This window comes from Pararge aegeria, chromosome 11 (assembly GCF_905163445.1).
Source record: "Pararge aegeria chromosome 11, ilParAegt1.1, whole genome shotgun sequence".
NCBI lineage: Eukaryota > Metazoa > Arthropoda > Insecta > Lepidoptera > Nymphalidae > Pararge > Pararge aegeria.
In genome coordinates, this window is record NC_053190.1 from 6,961,321 (window position 1) to 6,981,356 (window position 20,036).

At 37.8% G+C, this 20,036-nt stretch overlaps 1 protein-coding gene across 4 annotated transcripts in view; it reads left to right on the plus strand.

The window, feature by feature from the left end:
- The window catches only part of LOC120627214 (protein turtle), a 28,203-nt gene extending 10,525 nt beyond the window's left edge, over window positions 1-17,678 (plus strand). Inside the window, exons 6-19 of one of the 4 annotated variants that reach the window (XM_039895087.1) lie at window positions 597-838; window positions 914-1,000; window positions 1,796-2,066; window positions 2,865-3,125; window positions 3,199-3,269; window positions 3,954-4,145; window positions 4,872-5,093; window positions 5,624-5,732; window positions 6,153-6,236; window positions 10,337-10,522; window positions 11,528-11,755; window positions 13,793-13,862; window positions 14,216-14,223; window positions 14,318-14,456. In XM_039895087.1, the coding sequence (XP_039751021.1) occupies window positions 597-838; window positions 914-1,000; window positions 1,796-2,066; window positions 2,865-3,125; window positions 3,199-3,269; window positions 3,954-4,145; window positions 4,872-5,093; window positions 5,624-5,732; window positions 6,153-6,236; window positions 10,337-10,522; window positions 11,528-11,755; window positions 13,793-13,862; window positions 14,216-14,223; window positions 14,318-14,346 (2,060 nt within the window). In that variant the 3' untranslated portion in view covers window positions 14,347-14,456. Of the gene's footprint in view, window positions 1-596; window positions 839-913; window positions 1,001-1,795; window positions 2,067-2,864; window positions 3,126-3,198; window positions 3,270-3,953; window positions 4,146-4,871; window positions 5,094-5,623; window positions 5,733-6,152; window positions 6,237-10,336; window positions 10,523-11,527; window positions 11,756-13,775; window positions 13,863-14,215; window positions 14,224-14,317 lie in introns of those variants that run through there. The other 3 variants (XM_039895086.1, XM_039895088.1, XM_039895090.1) reach the window with 3 other exon arrangements.
- Window positions 17,679-20,036: the final 2,358 nt, after the last annotated feature.

The window sequence follows — 20,036 nt, forward strand, 5'->3', positions numbered from 1 at the left end:
ACACTTTCATGTTTAATATTTAAAATTAAATATGAGTGTTGGATTGAAATAATGGACAGTAATTACGCAAGTAAAATCCCTCAAACATTTTTAAAACTTACACTGTCAAAAGTAAAGAGTTATATTAATAGTTAATATGTGATATAATTATATTTTTTAGCCCAACGGCTAAGTCTAGCAATTCAAAGGGGCAATAGCGCCAGCATTTTGACCATGCCCATAAGTGAACAGTTAGACGGCTTATTGTAAATATTAATTTTAGTTTGTAATTATTATTTCCCTAGAAAAATATATTTTTCATATTAAATATATATATATATATATATATATATATATGTGATATATATATTAATAAGAAAAGATATTTAAACAGCTAAGCTCACTTTAATTTTCGTATGAGTATGTATACCCGAATTGTTAGGATTCCGTTGAGGGTTCTTGTACTTATTCGCGCGTCATGGCACAAAGCAAAACTGCTCCGTTCGTGTTGGCAAATCAAATAAGGGGTTTCAACATTAGTCGGACATACTTCGATGAAAATCACTTCACCGTTTATCTACGTCTGTTCATCGATTAATACCTTAAACTTCTCACAGGAGATGCTATTATTCTTAACTGCCAAGCGGAGGGTACGCCAACTCCTGAGATATTGTGGTACAAAGATGCAAACCCAGTAGAACCATCGGGGACAGTGGGCATATTCAACGACGGCACCGAACTACGAATCAGCAATATCCGACACGAAGACATTGGGGACTACACCTGTATAGCGAGGAACGGTGAGGGGCAAGTGTCACACACAGCGCGTGTCATCATCGCGGGGGGAGCTGTCATAACAGTAAGTAATCAACAATAACCAAATCAATTAATTGGTTCACTTGAGAAAAGCAGCGACTGTTATCCTGTCTTTTAGGGGCGGCCCTATCAAGACTTTCTGGTGATACAAGATCTCACCGTGGAGCCCACCCAAAATAGCAATCGCTTATTTAGATATTCTCTGGTAAGCAAAACTTGGCTGACGATCTACATATCATCGCATTTTCGACAAAAAAAAACGTCCTCTGCAAAGTTGTAACCATAAACACGTAATAATAAAGTCTCATTTAGGTTTAGGTTACATTAGCTATAACACCGAGTACTGGCATAACTATTTAGCAAACCAACGCGTTTATCCTGCATCCGCAAATATGCGAATATATCATATTTTCGACCAATTACAACAATGATATTTTGATTATTTGGTTCTGGCTTTGGCCGTGGCTAGTTACCCTATTGACAAAGACGTGCCTCCAAGAGATTTCACGTTGCAATGCAATGTCGCGTAGAAGACAATTAGGGGTAGGCATGAGTTTGTTAAAATGAATAATCACACCACCAGCACGGCTAGCATGGGCAGGAGACAATTATATCCCCAGGAAAGGATACTAATTTATCTTCTGCCTCAGCTTTATCAACTCTCATAGCACTGGCACACAAGTGGAAATAATATCCAAATATTATATGTATGTGTATTAATAAACAGGGGTAAACTTCTCCTATTCCATGTTCCAGTGATTTAGCAGGTGGGCACGTTTTTTATATCCCTTGTTAGAGGATATAATCGGGAGATATAATTTTTATCTCCCGCCCGTGCTAGCCCTGCAGGTGAGATTACAGTCAAGGTTTAACTCGTAGTCAAATAAAAAAAACACTTAGTCTCCATCCGTCGCATGTTGTGATTGGTCGTAAATTCTGTACGCGTTGGTTTGGCTTCGCCCTAAGTCCTAGTATTTTAAATCCTGTAAATTACTTGTAGATGCCACCAACCAACCAAACAAAGCTTGAAGGAGAGAAAGTCCAATTCTCATGCGAAGCCAAAGCGCTACCTGGTAATGTAACCGTGAAGTGGTTCCGCGAAGGCGCCCCGGTTGCCGAGGTGGCGGCTCTCGAGACGAGGGTAACGATCCGTAGAGACGGAGCCCTGGTCATAAACCCGGTGGCCGCGGATGATTCTGGACAGTATTTGTGCGAGGTGTCGAACGGCATTGGTGACCCGCAAAGTGCATCTGCTTATTTAAATGTTGAATGTGAGACCTTGCCTTGTCATATATTTTAACCCTTCGTTTTAGTTAGTAAATGGTTTTATTAGTGGTATTGTTTGCGTTAGGGTTGATTTTATATTCGCTAAAAAATCTCTATACTCTATTTTTTCTAACTTGTCTTATATTGTAAACAATCGTTGCAAATTAAAAATCAAAAAATATTTATTCATGTAGGCATCACACATATTGGTTACATAATTGTAATTACATTGAAATTTAGTGATAACTACGTTCGTTAACTTAAACCTAGATCTAGGAGGGTTAAAAGTATGTTTTAGAAATAGAAGAAACATAAATGTGTTTAAATAAATTAATAAATTAAAAAGAGATATTCTTTATAATTTAGATATGCTTTAATTATTTTGAGACAAATACACAATAACATGTAAGAATAAATAGAGTGTAACGAATGAAGTCGAAGTTTTGACAGTTTTTGCATGTGACACCCAGTGTGAATCAGTGGTCAGACAGATTATCTGTCGATTAAAAATCAGCCCTTAAATGTTAAATGTATTATTTGCATTTTAACAAATTCTTAGTTATTTATTAAAAAGATACTTTAATATTAATTCAAATTTAATAATTATTAAATAAAATAAAATTTCCATTAAATTGAAGAAACATGCCTGATAAAAAATTACATGTTTGATAATATAGCCAAATTTTAATTTCAAAATATACAATAAAAGGTTTTCTTTTTAAACTCTGTATTGCGAGAGTTCATTTAATAACAGATAGATAATTTATTAGATTTCAAAATTAAACTTAATATAATTTTTTCAGATCCTGCGAAGGTGACTTTTACACCAACAGTACAATACTTACCGTTCCGCTTGGCAGGCGTAGTACAATGTTATATAAAAGCGAACCCACCACTCCAATATGTTACGTGGACGAAGGATAAAAGACTGTTAGAACCTTATCAAACGAAAGATATAGTTATCATGAACAATGGCTCACTGCTTTTTACACGCGTCAATCAGAATCATCAGGGTCGATATACGTGTACTCCATACAATGCTCAGGGCACGCAAGGATCGTCAGGTGAACAAATACATTTTCACCACGTTATTATGACGTTTGAATAGTAAATTTTATAACTGTAAACGTTTTTTAGGTCCCATGGAAGTGTTAGTAAGAAAACCACCCGTGTTCACAGTAGAACCAGAGCCGTTGTATCAAAGAAAAGTGAGTAATAAATAATAATGTAAAATCCGAAATTTATATAGTGGATAGCAAATCCACGATATTTTTTTAACAAATTAAAACGCCAAAAAAAATGGCCCATTCGCATATGCATAATAACATAAAACCGGCTTAGTTCAAGTTGGACTTGCATATGAACGCTTCCACCAAGGCGCAATAGATAAATTCGTATTCACATTATCAAGATTAAGCAAAACACGTTTTCTTCATTTCCTGTATTAATATTTTTTTAATTTTTTTATATCTTGGACAGTCTTACATTGACCAATTTAGTTTTAACCAATTAAGTTTGCTAAAGATAAAAGTTTATAAAAGCAAAAATCCACTTAAACGAAGCTTAACGTGATGCAGATGTTTGCTTCATTTCACAAATGGTTAGCATACTCAACCAGGAAACTACAGTTTGGGTCGAAAATTAAATTGAAAGAAAATACCCAATAGCCAGTATTGGGTATTTTCTGCACAGAACATTCTCAGAACGTAACTTGAGTTTTTCTGTAATACCCATTATTGCTAGGAAATTGGCATTGTCCCATTGATTTAGACAGCACGTTAACCCACAATTTAGCAGCGTGGATGATCCCAAATCTTAATGAACTATGAGAAATGAGACCCAGCAGTGAAGCTTAAAAGGCTCAGGATACTGATGATATGTGGTATACGTAGGTGGGCGAGTCAGTAGAGATGCATTGTGAGGCGCAAGAGGCTGAAGGCACGCAGCGGCCGAGCGTGGTGTGGCGTCGACGAGATAGTATTCCGCTGCAGAAGAGTCGGGTTCGTGCTCTCGGCGGAAACATTACCATTGACACGCTCCGGCGACAGGACTTTGGGATATACCAGTGCGTCGCATCCAACGAGGTGAGCTACAATAACGAAAGGTTGATCCACAGTATTGGCATGCTTTCTGAGTCCAAGACTATGGGCTCGATTCCCACAACTGGAAAATGTTTGTGTGAGGAACATGAATGTTTTTCAGTGTCTGGGTGTTTATCTGTATATTTTATGTTTTTATTTATATTATTCATAAAAAACATTCATTCAGTCGTCTCAGCAGGTACCCATAACACAAGCTACGCTTACTTTTCTATTTTTTTTTAATATACTACGACAATATACTACGCCAATACGTGTGTATTGTCGTAGTGTATTGTCGTCATCGCCATCTATCCCCAAAGGTACTTTATTATATCTAGTACTAATTTCGCAGTATAATTCTGTCTATAAAACTACACCATTTTTATCCATCAACCAAAGAATCTTTGACGCCAAAGATTCTTTGGTTTGAGCTAAACCTCACTTGCCTTGCTTCCATCCAGTATTCAGTGTAATTCGGTTAGCAGCCTTGTAAGTAAAAAGTACGAATATATAAATACGTCATAATAATTGTGTGAAACATGTGGATCTGCAAGAAATAACACAACACTACGGAACACTTCGGAAGTTGGCAGAAACTTAAATTTTACCAAAGTAATGAAATTTCAACGACCATCTTTAAACATCTTCCGCCGAATTATGGATACATTTTTCTGAATTGAAAACGTCCGCTTTTCTGTGTGTTAAAAACGATGCTTTGTGGTGAACCAGGTGGCAACTATAGTAGCAGACACGCAGCTAGTAATCGAGGGAACCCAACCCCACGCGCCCTACAACGTGTCAGGCACTGCGACGGAGTTCCAGGTGACGCTACGCTGGCAGCCAGGTTACGCGGGCGGGCCCGACTACAAGCAAGATTACACCATCTGGTACCGAGAGGCCGGCTTTTCGGAGTGGACCAAAGTTCCTGTCACACCATCTGGTGCTACTTCTGTAAGTCGCCAATCATAATTGTCAAAATTATAATTCAGAGTGTGTTTAAGAACTATGAAATATCCCTAGCTATCTCGTTTATACCATCATAAAACTGTTTGGAATCGTTTTAAAAAAGTATTTGCTCATGACAACCCTATTGAAGATAAAAGACCAACACAGCCATAGAACCTACGCTACGTAACGCGTACCTAATAAAGTGACAGGAGTCACGTGATTTAAATTTTGCATGTGATAATAGGACTGTATCTGATTTCTTTTCTCTACACGTTGTATACACTGCACCTTCCTGCTACCTTAGGCTTTCAAGTCTATGTAAGGATGTAAGTTGCTGTTAAAAATATATTAAAAAAGCCGAAAAACTTGCAATTCTATCGGCCTACTTAAACGATTTATTGCGGGTGCCTGATAACAAACTGATTTCTCTTTCAAAGACGAAACTTTTTGTAACACCAAATTCCAAAAAAGACAAAACAATTTGTAACACCGCTAAGTCAATGTTTAAAAAAATAAAACGTTTCGTGTTCTAGGTCACAATAAATCGTCTGCAACCGGGGACCACGTACGAGTTTCAAGTTAACAGTAAAAATACAATCGGAGAAGGAATGATGAGTAAAGCCATTACAATAAGAACTCTTGGTATGTTCACAATTATAGGTCCTAATTAAGTAGATATAATATAACAATGTTTATAAAAAAATTATATACCTATATTTAGTTTCCCTTACAGTTGTACAACATTAGCTGGGGCTCGATTATAAATATTGTTAAAGATTATATATAGTAATATAGGAAGAAGCATACTAGCGTGTCCCGCGAGAACTTTGCTGCGTATCGTTTCAACGCTATGTTTGTTTCGTATTCAGATTTTGATTAAGAGTTTTAATTTATTCTCCTAATGAAACCTCTTAAGATAATAAAGACGGCCTTACCTATTAATAGAATAAAAATAAAGGTTAATTTTGTTATCTTGTTGGGATGGTAACACAACACATCAGACATACTAGTATGTTTCTACCGTATATCTTGCTTCTACTAACACTTACTAATATTTTGTAGATGTAGGCGCTAAACCAAAGGCTGCTCCGACGGCTGCTGGTCCTGTCGATGAGAAGGTCTTTCAGAACGCACCTGAAGGCTCTGGTACTAACATAACGCTAACCTACGATACTCTAATGCTTTATTAACAGTAAGTATTCACAAGCATTACTAACAAATCTCACCACGTATTCGAAGACACGGTACATTTCCACCAACTATGCAATACGAAGAGATATGGTAATATTTGTGAATACCGTATGCTTTATTTTTAAATAATTTTGACGACCTCCCTACAGCAGCGGTAAGCGCTGTGTTTTCAAGTTTCCCTTGTCTGGTCTGGTGGGAGTCCACGGCCGTGAGTAGTTACCACCCTACCGACAAAGACGTGCCGCTAAGCGATTTAGCGTTCCGGTACGATGTTGCGTAGAAACTGATTTGGTGTATGTGTTTAATATTACTGACATATCCCTAACAGGTTAGCCCGTTACCATCTTAGACTTCATCACTTACCATCAGGTGAGATTCACGTCAAGGGTTAACTTGAAGTGGAAAAAAACAAAATTGACAATAACCCCTTCCTCCGGATGAGAAGGTTTCTTAACTTTAGATACCATAAATTTTACTAACCAATTCGTTCATGGGTCATCTGCTAACATCAAATCTACCTATAAAACCGTAGATAGATAACTCCAGGATTGTTAATGCATACGAAAAGTGAGTATAAACATGTATTAGTAAACAATATTAAAGAATATCACAATGTCAAGTTATAGATGATATGATATATACATATAGGTAAATGTGATGATCCAGGTGATGATTTTTTCTTATGTTACAGCTCTCGCATTTTCCTCCCATACTTGCTCTGAAACCTGTTACCCTGCTCATACATTTACTTAATTAAAACTTATTAACATCAGATAACTTAAACTAAAACAAAATTTATTGATATGTAACTGAACACTTCCATCAGATACTCAATAACTAAAAGTTTTTAAAAACCCTCTTTTTATAGTAGCGCTTCCGTAAGATATAATGACCAATAAACAGATTGAGCATTCATAACCACATACTAAAAACAGCTCTATCGTAAGCCCATATATATAGTGTTTAATAAAAAATACCATATCTCGGCCTGCAGTTGTACGACTTTTTTAACTCGATAGTTTGTAAAACACTAAATATTTAACATTTTACGTAGTTACTCTACTTGTTACTACTCTGTAATGTAACATCGCTAAAAGCGCGCGAACCACGACTCTATCGTTCGTGCTCGCAGCGGTTTGGCAATAGGGACATGTATTTGGTGCCACAGTGTAATGACTCACTTGACAGAAATAACATGTTTTTTTTGTATAAAATCAATAAATACTGTATTTTGAAAAACCGTAGAACAAACGTTGTTAGTTTTAATGATAGGAACTTAAAGGTGAGAGAAGAGACCTTTCTGGTATTTTTATTATACCCTGTGTATTCAAGCAACTATGATCCTGAAATTATTGTCATCGTGTATTAAGTACAATATAGTAATATCCATAAACAATTACAGAGAAACATATTAAACAAGCACAAGGTGTGTTATTTCAAAGCCCTGCGGCATGTTATACGAGTACTGACTCTACACTTAAACACACACAAACACAGCCGTTCTTAATTGATGAAGTATCATCAAGTTTGAAATACCGGAACACATATGTTTTTTTTATTTCTGTAGGAACACAAATCTGGAGGAATTTTATGTTTTATCTTAAATAATTTTGTTTTATTTTTCGTGTGATAAATAAAGATGTTATTGCATTATACATTTTTTTTTTTCTTTCCGGATTCATAGAAAAGTACTCGACTTTTCCATCGGTTAACAGTTTTTTTTTTTTCCTGAAATGTTTTAAACATTTACCATAAAATGGGGAAAATGGGAAAAGTATGTGAGCTAGCAACATTCCGCAGGTGTGAAGTGAGATGTACGCGGGGCGTTTTCACTGTTTTCGTATACTGCATGCAATAATGGCTCAATGAGGGTTCTATATGTTCTTAATTCTGTGTATAGTGCTTTTGGTTTTCCAAAAACCAAAAGAAGAAAAAAGTAGAGGTAACTTGGTGATTGGGCAGAACTTTTTAGTGTAGTGGTAGTTTAACAAGAAAACTTAATATAGAGTGTTATTGGTTACTTCCTAGTTCAAAATCGCAGTTAATTAATAGAATATATTTATTTAAATAAATTATAATAATAATTGTATTATTTTATACGTATATATATATATATATATATATATATATATATTATTATTAAAAAAATATAAACTAGATAAAGTTTATATTATAAACAAATTGAAATAAAATAATTCTTGCATTTACCCGAGGTACTCTTTTCTGGGTTAAAAAGTAGCCTATTTGTTAATCGAGGTTATAATCTACGTCCATTCGAAATATCAGTCAAATTGTATTGTAATTCAGTGGTTTTGGCGTGAAAGAGTAAGAAACATACATCCATCCAGTGACTGATTAAACAAGCGCGGGGCCAGTAGCAAATTGTTGAAAAGAGCCCTTGATCTGCTATGGGTTCTTAGGTATAAAGTGGTAAAAATACAATTAAATACTCAATACGTATCTTAAATATGTATAAACGTATCTAAAACAAAATACGTATTTACTATCTATAGGTTACAATTTTGTGGGTAATTAATAGTGTAGTAAATTACTATAGGCGATGTCTGTGTGCGTGTGCGTGTCTGTCAGTCAGTCAGTCAGTCAGCCAGGCAGAGATGAGCGGCATTAAATATGCGGGGCCCCATTTCGCGTGGGGCCCGTAGCAATTGCTGCTCTTGCTACGTGGTAAATCCGGCACTGCATCCATCCATCCTTACAATTTTTCCCATACTATATTAGCAGGAGTACGAGGAAATATTTGTTTGTTTGTTAAATAGATAGGTAAACTTTGAATGTACTGAAGTGATTTTAATTGTTATTTCATCACAGCTATTTTATTGAGAAGTAACCTATAGTAATAATAAGATTGTTTCCTGAAATAATGGTACATTAAAACCTAGCCTGACGAAACAACGCACTATCTGTTTTCTGCGTGCACTGTTTAAATGGCCAGTCAGTATGAAATAGACAAATACTGGACGTTAGTAGATTTAAAACCGAACTAGTTCTTATTAATTTAAGTTCGTGACACATTCGGAAATGTAGTCCTCACTTATTAATTGCATTGACAGCAAGAATCTTGCCTAGACTTTGCACTAGTAGTATTAGTAGTAGTAGTAGTAGTACAGACTACGGCGTAGTACGTACAGACTGTTGTGTCAAGCATGTGAAAGTGAGAGCATGGGATGGTAATATGTAATATCATTTCCCTGTCGCTGTGCTTCGGCAGGTTGACAAGTAAATTTTATCCCTTGTCAGTGGATATATTTGATGGATAAACTTATATTATACTAGCTGTTGCCCTTGACTTCGTCTGCGTTTGATTTTGTTTTTTGATTTGGCATTAAATTTAGTTGTAGATCTAAAAAAAATTAAAGTATGTAGTATCGCTAAGCCTTAAATGAGGGGTTTGCTGCTGTCCACTGAGGAGTTCTGTCCTCTATCTCCAACCACAGTTTGGGCAATTTTCGGGCCTCTATAGTACAAAAATAATTATTTAAGTCGGTTATAATTTGTCGGAGTTATGGTGTAAAATCGTCAAACACTCATCCCTGTGCAGCTCTAGATCTAACGTGTGAATAAAAAAAAGTAAACAAAAAAAAACGACTTCTGACACAAATGTTATACTAACTATTGTATGTATCTACTTGTCTTAGTATATATAAAAACAAACCTATAAGCCTGGCGGTTATGTATTGTTGTACTGGAGTTCCTAGGGGCTTTTATGATTTGATTAAGGAACATCGCGCACGCCGTATCTGAATAAAATCTGTTCATTCTAATATACCTCGCTTTAACGTATAGGTACCTAATGGCGTCCCTGTCATTCACCACAACCTGTGAAGCGCGAACCATACATAATGAATGAATTAATACACTATTTTTTTTTTTACAATCTATAGATTCTAAAAAAATATAGTATTCAACTCAGGGTTGAAGCTGAGCTAAACCCCTAAACCCTAAAACGCTCGTTTGCTTAGAATTTATCACGGCGCCCGTAACATAAGACATTGCTTTACCCACATGTTGAACAATCTACTGTTTGTTCTGTGCAGGTCCGAAGTCGGGACCACCACGTAACCTGACAGTGACAGAGGTGCACAACGGTTTCCTCATCACGTGGCAGGCGCCTTTGGAGCGTGCGCACCTTGTGCAGTACTACACCATCAAGTACCGAACCGACGCGCAGTGGAAGACACTCAACAGGGGGCAGATCCGCCCTGAGGAGACCAGCTATCTAGGTACCTACGTAACCAGCAACGGCCTACTTAATGTTCTACTTCTGGTCAGTAGCGTGCATAAAGGGTATGTACAGGGTACGCAGATGATACAAAACGAAGAAAATCTCCAGTACGAGTAATAAATACTTAAGGGTAGGGTTTTTATAACTCTTACAATGCCTATCCTTAATTTTTTTATTGTACTGTTAATTATATTTAACTTGTACTGGAGATATTCTTCATTTTATATCACCCGCATACCCTGTGCATACCCTTTATGCACGCCACTGCCTCTGGCCTATTCTCTCATAAAATAGTAAGCTATAGAACATGGACAAACCACGCTGCAAATGTAACAGATTTTCGTGATTTTTGCAACTTTTAGTAAAGAATATTTGCAGATATTAGTACTATTATTAATAATAACCAGTTATTTTAGCATTTATCATAAACATATAGAAATATAAATTTAGTTCTGTGTTTAATAAAGCCATTATTATAATTTATTTTTGCTACATTTAAGGAACTGTCTTTTGATATTTTTCTATTCCATATTTTGTAGTCCCTAAGAGCCAGCAGGTAACGTAAAACGTTATTTTAGTAACATAATAAATATCTACAATTAATATGCAAGGCAAGGCATAATTGTAGATATGATGAAATTATGATCTGGATTTGCCTTCTTAGGGCTCACCCTAGTAATAGGTAAGTATGGACAGCTATTACATCTCAATGTAATAGCTGTCCATACTTACCTACAAAGATTTTGCAAAGAGTTTCGTCCGCAGCAAAGTCCCACTGATGGGCACAGACCTCGTCTCTCATAGGAGAGACGGTTTTATAGCATAAAGCATAGACCCATGACATGGCATTGTCTACCGTTTTTTTGTCTGAGCAAAGTTAAAGTACACTATAAATCTGAGCCTTATTTAGAGCTTAACATTTTCATACTTCCAGTGGGTAAAAACGCTCTTAAGTGTCAAAAGTAAAAAGTACTTTTTAATATTACGACCAATTCTGTTTCAGTTAAGAACCTAGTAGGCGGACGGACGTATTACTTCCGTGTATTGGCCAACTCAGCGACAAGTTACGAGAGCTCCGAGGAGGTCAAGTTTCCCGTGCCTGCGCGAGTGAAGCATAAAGCGATAACGGCGGGAGTGGTGGGCGGCATATTGTTTTTCATTGTTGCCATCATACTGTCTGTTTGCGCGGTGAAGATATGCAATAAGCGTAAGCGTCGCAAGCAGGAGAAAGGTGAGAATCGTGGGAGAAGCGGCCGCTAGCCCGCTCCCGACGCTCGCGTCACTGACCTATGTAGAGACTCCTCAGCTAGAAGTGTGAATCTTTGATAGAGTCGAATAGCATACCCGAGTTTCTTTGAATAGATAGAAAGTGAAAATAGTTTTCTTTCTCTGAGTCTGTACTCTGCGCGTGTGTGAAATATTGCATCTGTATGCATTGTTCATTCACGCTAAGAAATTTGTATAGTATGAAAGAGTAAAGAACAAATTTTTCACACCATTTACCATATTGTCGGTGACGAAGCAAATCATCGAATCACGATACAAACTATGAGTTTTTTTTCATGACACTAAAGTAAGACCAGTATGACAAGAAAAAGTTAACGTGGGTAAACTTACTTTGCCATAATTACTTGCGAGTAGAGTTTCGTAACGCACAATTTTTTTTAAAGTAGGTGAATAAACATTCACCTACTCGTTCATATTTTATCATGTTTTGCTGGCCGGACTTTTTAACTGACTTGGATAATCATATAAATTAAAGTTAAAAGCACTTCATTGAGAGTTTAACGTTTGTCAATAACTTGACTTTTGCTTGCTGTTCAAAAATATTGCCGCACGGTTTTGTTTGTTCTGTTTTATTACTAAGGGTAAAATTTCATACGCTCACTGTTGATTTAGACACGTCAAAAGTCTCGTAAAGTGTGTATATTAATATAGGTACCTACTTAGTTAAAGTTAATAAACGTTACACATAGCATAGTTACAAATGTTGGTTGCTTGGTTTCGGAATGGCTTTTTTAGTTTGTGTGCTTATTTTAAATACGTGTGTATTATTTAAATCTAGAGATTTAAACATAAATAAAGAACGAATCGTATCGGATTTTAATCTTAATACACGTTAAGGCGCAAGGACCTACATATTTTAATTTCGAGACTGAAATTTGGTAATAACAATGCTTACTTGATATTTAATTATAATTTTGCTTTATATTTAAAACATTACGCTATTTGATACATACCGTAACTACCTAAGTACCTTTGAACATTTTTATTTTGAACATTACCGCAAAAAAGCTTATTGGAAATTGGCTTAATTTTTTATCCCTCCATGGTGCGTTCAACTCTATATGTTCCCTTTTTGGTGTAAAGCAGACGAATATCCCAGTATAAGTGGCGTAACAATATGTGCGAATACAGGCAAAATGCCACAGAGTCCCTGCTGCTATAGGCCCGAAGACCGTCAGGGCCGCTAGCACACGATTAAAACTCATTAGTTTTGTATTTAATAAATTCGTTACTTGATATACCTATGTATACGTAGAGTAAAATATCAAAGAACATGTCTTGCGTTTTCGTTATAGGCAAAAATAGAAATTGCTAGGAAATGAGTTTCAATGAAGACTAAAAATTAAAATATAACGTATCAAAGAAATATAAAAAATTACAAAAGTGCGTTTTAGCGTACCTTCTTTGCATTTTTATAGTACGTTGACCTTTATGTTTACCATCTTTAATTTTAGGGAGAACCCCATCCGATGAATTTGTCAGTGATGTAACTATACCGTTATCGACCCCTCGTAACGGTAGCAGGCAGTGCCTTCTATACTATTTTTAAAAAGGGGAAGGTTTGTTGCGTGAATATAAAAGGGTAACTTAATATTGATCGACAAAATTGATAAATTTTTACTATAGGTATATTCTTTTATATGGGACAGATATAACAAATCTTCGAAGAAAAAATACCAAACTTCACAACAGATAATACAACTTTAATAGCAGTCAGTTTTGTATTTTTTTTAAAACCTTTTTTTCAAATATAAATAAATATACTACGACAATATATATAAATATCTGTCTATACAATTTCCGGTAAGCTTGGCTTTCAAGTTGACAATATGGTGTGCGTTGAGGCGCGGGTGTTGTGGGTGGTATTTGGAGGTGTGGTATGTTGTGGTGGTGGTGCGGTGGCGGGCGGGTGCGGGCGCGGCCGCAATGTGCTGAACAGCTCACTGCACCGCGTTAATCGTCAGAAATTATTCGGTTGCAGCATACAACATGGTAGCAGCGCGACTGACCGACCTTCGCGCCGCAGACAGCACTCAAGTGCCTTTTAAAAAGTAAGTCGGTCACACACAACACTAAACCACACTACACGAATAAGATACATCAGCTATATACTTATAACACTAATAATGACGCGAATATAACGACTGTTAAAGTTAAAACATTTAGCACAAACGGCGGGAGTCACGGGAGCCCTTCGTAGAGCTCGCCTTGGTAAGCATATATAATTATAGTGCTTGGTCCACTTAACTATATAATTTTTTAATCGAGAAAAGAGGTAGGTTAACCCGTTTGTCTCATAGTTTAAGCTGTGCTTTGTAATACGTTTATAAACTTATCTTGAACTCAGAGTGTAATTTGCTTTATTACTTATTCATGCCTTTTTTCACGCCGCTGTATGATTTAGGAAATCAGGTCAGTCTAATAATTTGCTGAACTATCTAATTATTGTAATACGAGTATATCAAAAAATCTATAAAAAATACAAACATTTCTTATTTCAACGCAGATTTAGAGAAAGCGGAATATCGAGTATAGTGCAGTGTTTGCGATTCACGGCCAACTGGATCTGGCCGGCGACCCGCTGCGGCGACGAGGCGCAGCGCTGGGGCTCACGCACCGCGTCCTCCATCAGCGCGTCCTCCGTGGCCTCCACGACCTCGCCGTCGCCCGCGCCCTCCTCCTCCGACGACGGCGGGTTCCTGCCGCGCCTGCGCGCGCCGCTCCGCCCTACCGCCGCTCCCCCGCTGTTTCGCGCCTCTTCGCCAGCGTTCGCCTTCCACTGGCCGCCCTGGCCTCCTTGGCCCGTCTGGGCGCCCGCCTGGACGCCCTGGTCACCCCTTCACATCTCCGACCTCAGTTCGGTACCCTTCCCGAGCTCTGCGGACGGTTCGTTCCCGACGCCTCCGTCGTTCCGGTCGCGGCCGCCGCCTATCGCTGTGCTGGACTTACAGCAGACGCGCGCTTGCGGGGCTTTCGTCCGGCCGAGGATGCGGCCCACGCCGCGACATGGAAGATCGAGAGCGGTGACCGAGCTACCGGTGCCGCCGCCTCACGAGGCTTCGCCGGAAAGCAGGTCGTCCTCGAGCGGATTCGGAAGTAAGAACGCCTCCTCGTCGCAGCACAACCGCAGCAGCCGAACAGGCAGTCTAGCCGAGTGGCGCCCTCCCCCGTACCGGCCGCCTCCGCCCGCACCTCCGCCGCGGCCTGGCTCCGGCGAAGCGGTGGACGCGGGCTCGGTAGACGTACACTACGAGTGGGACCGTGCGACGCGTACGCCCACGCCATCGACGCCCGAGCGCACGCGCGTGCGGGCTTCGCGCGACGACGTGGAGGCACGCGTGCGGGCCATGAAGGAGGAGTTCTTGGAGTTCCGCAAACGGCAAGCGCTGCGACGCCGTTCGCCCGAGCCGCTGAGCGCGCCGCCGCCGCTATCGCCGCTGAGCGCGCTCGCGGCGCTGTCTCCGCTGGCGTCCGCCGAGACTGTCTGCTGATCGCCGATCCCAGCTCAACCGATTTTGCTTATTCAATCCCCACCGAAACCGCGATCGATAAAATTCGATTACGATTTTAGTAGAAAGTTATATATTAGAAGAAAATATCGATAGACATATAAAATCCCTGTTTCTTTGCGACCTCCGCCTCGCTCGATTCCATGCGATTGTCCGCCGAAATTAATTAACCTAATCTTTCCGCGCGTAGGAAATTCCTGCAGCGCGACGATGTCCATAATTAATGTACCAAATGATATAGGTAAATGTCTTGTTTTATCCGAGTCAACGATGGGCTACAGTGATTGTGGTTTTATTGTTTCTGAATTATGTTATCTACTTTTAACGAGAGTAACTTCCCTACGTTAATTTTATAAGTCAATTTATAAAAAGACTAAGACGCGTAGGTTGTATGTATATTTGTAATTATTGTCTATTTATTTAGGTAGACTTTAAAACGGTTTTCCGATACGTACCTACGTTCAATAATAATTTAGGGAGCAGTGGCCATCGTTGCCTCGTTTCTCGAACATATTATTTTACGTTCACTGATCACTGTAAACCTAGTGTTAAACATCCCACCTTTGTCGCCAGTCTCGCTGGGACGTCGTACTATATTGTAATAAGAAATTAGACACGTTTTCAGTCACACAACAGTTTGACTGAAGTAATTAGTAATAATGTACATACGTGTAATTGTGGATGCAGTGGCGTTTTGTGATCGCACTGGCTGCCTTCCAATTAAATCTTAATGTCAATTAACGATTCGATGTAAATGCGCAACGTTTTTAGTTTCCTGTTTAATTGTGATAATATATACTATGCAGTTATAAGCGATTATCACAGCGATAACTGCGAAGTTTAACTTGATTTATGAAACACGCGTTAAATGTGCCATAATATCATCGATTAGCCGAAACGACTAGGCTGTTACTGCGTCGATTAAAGGCAAGTAGGCAGTGCGAGAATACGTTCACCTAAACGCTTTAGGTATGAGCGGGGACGCATCCACAGCACCGCTCATACCAATATTATGATATGTAGTTAATATTAAATATTTAAGTACGTACAATTTAAAAAAAAACTAGTAAGACTTCACGCGTTCGGCGCTCACTGTTCCTATAGCTATCTACTTACAACGTTTTTGAATAATAGCCCGCAATGGTATATGGTTCTTTTGTATTCTGTAAGTATATATTGTTAACATCGAATTGAAGAGCTCTGTTGTCGTTAACCGAGTGCCGCCGCGCCGGTTGCTCACATCCCTATCTTCGGGTATTATCATTTAGGAAAAGTAATGTCTAGCAATGGGTCAAATTATCGTGATTCTGGTGACGATAGAATCTTATGGTAAATTCAGACATATCAGAAGCCCCCCCGTTAATGTTTTTCAATGGTCTTGTATGATCTCTTTCTATTCCTTAGAACAGGCATACGGACTTAAAGTATTCCATAAAGAGCATAAGTAAGAGCATAAACAGGAAAGCTGCTTTAATGTCATCCAGTTATATAACAATGTAAACAGTTATATATAACTATGTGAGAAAACTGTTATCACTTTAAATTATAATATAATATTTATTACTTAAAATGTCTATGACATTATATTTTGTATTTAATCTTTTATTTTTACGCTGTCCCTTAAATTTTGATTTAGACATGACAACATTTATTTTGGAATCAGAAAAGCGAACGGAAATTAAAATGTCCGTGTACAGGACGGCAAGTCGACGAGAGTTCTTAGTAACAAAATTACATACTGCCCACAAAATCACTTAGGTAATAGGTTAGATCAGTGCCGAATGCGCGAATTCATATTATATACAACACAAATAATCTTAGTTAGACTTAGAGTTAACATAGGTCGAACAGAACCGATATACTGTTTCATGTTTTAATGGATATTTTTTTCCAAGTACAAATTTTTATTTTATTCGTTATTGTAACTTTGTTTGATTTTTTAACTGTACATATGTAAAAACATACCTATTAGATATTATATTATACACTTATTTATTTAGGTATTGTTGTATGAACGAGGTTCTGATGAACTGAGCCAGTACTTGAGCGTAATTTTATTTAGACTTATCATTAAAGTAACATCTTACACTAATTATACTGAATGTAACCAAGTGGCACAACGCTATATGAAAAGGTGCTCAAACAAAAATATGCATATTCTGACCAATCCAATCTCGTATATATAAGTTTGCCAGTAATTTTTAATAATTTTCGTATGTGTCTAAATTTTCTAGTTTGTTGTTGTTTTTTGTTTTTTAAGAAAACATTTTTAGTAAAATAGCACTACCACTCGGTTCCTTAAAGCAATCCCACCTGAAAACCTAAAATATTATTTATTTTTCAGTCAACCGCGAAGACTGTAATTAGTTTTATTAGGATTATTTACAAAATAAACTAAACGCTAATATTCCTTGCATGCATGATTTTTTACACAATTTTGTACTTATGTATATTAAAACTCGTTTTTTTTTTGGAACATGTTTCGAGAACTCAATATCGTTAAGAACCTCCTAAGAAATAAGAATAAAATGTACGCTTTAAAGAAATTGACATAAATTAATCATAACAAATAGATAGGTAGGTTATAAGGTGTAGTGTGTATGTACGTGCGTGGAGAGGATGTATCCGAAGGTGCGGTTGCGGTGCGGCCAGCCGCATGCGACCTATGCCACCCGATAAAATAATATCTCCAGCGAACACCCAGCTTTGAACCGCACTAGATTGGAACTACGCTACATTATACGGCCGAATTTATTTACATTCAAATAAAAAGTATGAGGTAAAACTCACAGCGCAAGTTTAGCATGTTGAAGCGTTCTGTCGCGCGGTTCTGCTGCAGTGAGTCCCGAGTTGTCCGAACGAACCTTCCTTGATCGAACGTTGCGTTTATAGAATCGCATTCGGGGCCATCGCTTTTTTTCCCCTTTTTTAAATAACATACCGAGGCATCTTTAATATAAGGATAGTCCTCATTCGTTGTTCTGAGGGACTATATAAAATTATTTCATATAAAATAGTAATAGAAGTGCCTATTCCGAAACGGAAACAAATAACAATTTTTGAATTCCGTGGTGTACAGCTAACAAAATATACCTTCGAAAAGAGCCAATATATATCATATTATATGGAGCGCCAAGGCAACATCAAGGTTTCTAAGACCCAGTAAAAAATTACTGGTTTATGTTATTCAATAATTAAGTTTGCTGTCTTAAAAAACACAGACGACAGTGTTTACTATAGTGGTCTACTTTATTAAATAGTATTTCCCCGTTTATGGTTGCGACCACGTCCCACGATCTACGCAACAGGCTAGAAGTATCGAAAAACTCCATAAAAATATCGGTGGGAAATATGTACAAAGTCTAGTTTAATAAAATTGTATCAGCATCACATCTTACTGACATATAACAAGCTATCGTGAAATGCATAGCTCGCGTAGGATGAGTATATTTGTTTAAGAATAAATCTTTTTTCAGTCGAAATCTTTCTCACTGAAATTATTCGATTAATATGGTCATGGCGGCATAGGTATAGCACGCGGCATGTAGATACGCACCGCACCACACGTATACTGTATAATGTTGCGAGGGGTGAGCTTCGACGTGGTCGAGAGGAGCGGAGATTTGCAGGAATAATCCCATCAAAATATTATATGAATTTCATCGCTTTAAATGATTGGTCTATCCCGAGCCATCACTGATAGCCAAGTTGACTATTTCCAATCGTTAACGCTTTAACAAACAAGCTTTAACGTGTATTATGTTTTATAGTCGAGTTGAATTTCGTCCCGGATTCTTTAGGACTTTAAAATTTTAAATTCACACTTAATATTATTTGTGACGTTATTTTTGACATCTCTTCATACAAGAATTTTCAACTTGAAAAAAAAATTTGTGACGGAAACTAATTTTTGGTTCGTGTTTGGTATTATTAAAACGTCATTGTTGATATGGGACCCTGCACGTCTCGTGCCCTCCTCCCCACTTCAGTAGAAACGCGTCCTCGGCTTTAACCTAGTGCGGTGACTTGTTGCCCTCTTTGTATAGTAAGACAGTAGCCTCTATATGCACTTATGCATTTTATCTAAGTACCTACCTACTCGACAGGAAGCTGTTAGCCATAAGTTTTAGCCAGTACCCGTTTGTTTCGAAAATGCCGTCATCTCCCTTACCACCGGACTGATCTGTATCTCAGTTGATGCCAAATTTAGCTAGCCACTGTGGAAAGTTGTCATCAAATAACGCCCAGACCATTATTATACATAACGTAACCGAGTTGAAATTAACTGAATTGGAAACTTAGGATTAAGAATGCAAAATATGGATTTTTGGGTGGCGAATTTCCAGTGGTTAGCTAAATTTGGTGTCAACTGAATTACAGAATGTGCCTGCAGGCAAAGTTGTTATCGGTAGGTACCAGCCTGATGGCTGGTACCTTGTCGCTGTACTAGTAAAAAAAAGGCTAACGAAAATAGATACTTAATGTCAACAAACATAAATCTTTTTTTCGTAAGAGAGAAAAAGACAGTTAGTATCTGTGACGTTAAGACGTTAGTTGCGTGTCACTGAAAAGGTTCTCTAACGTCAAAGTTTGCTAACATTAATTATCACGTTTCGTTTGCCTTTTTTAGACAGTTACTGTAGTAGTTATGACGTCATTTTGACTGCCGACGGTATTCTTGAATCAGACGTGTGCTATGACGTCGTAACTTGTGGG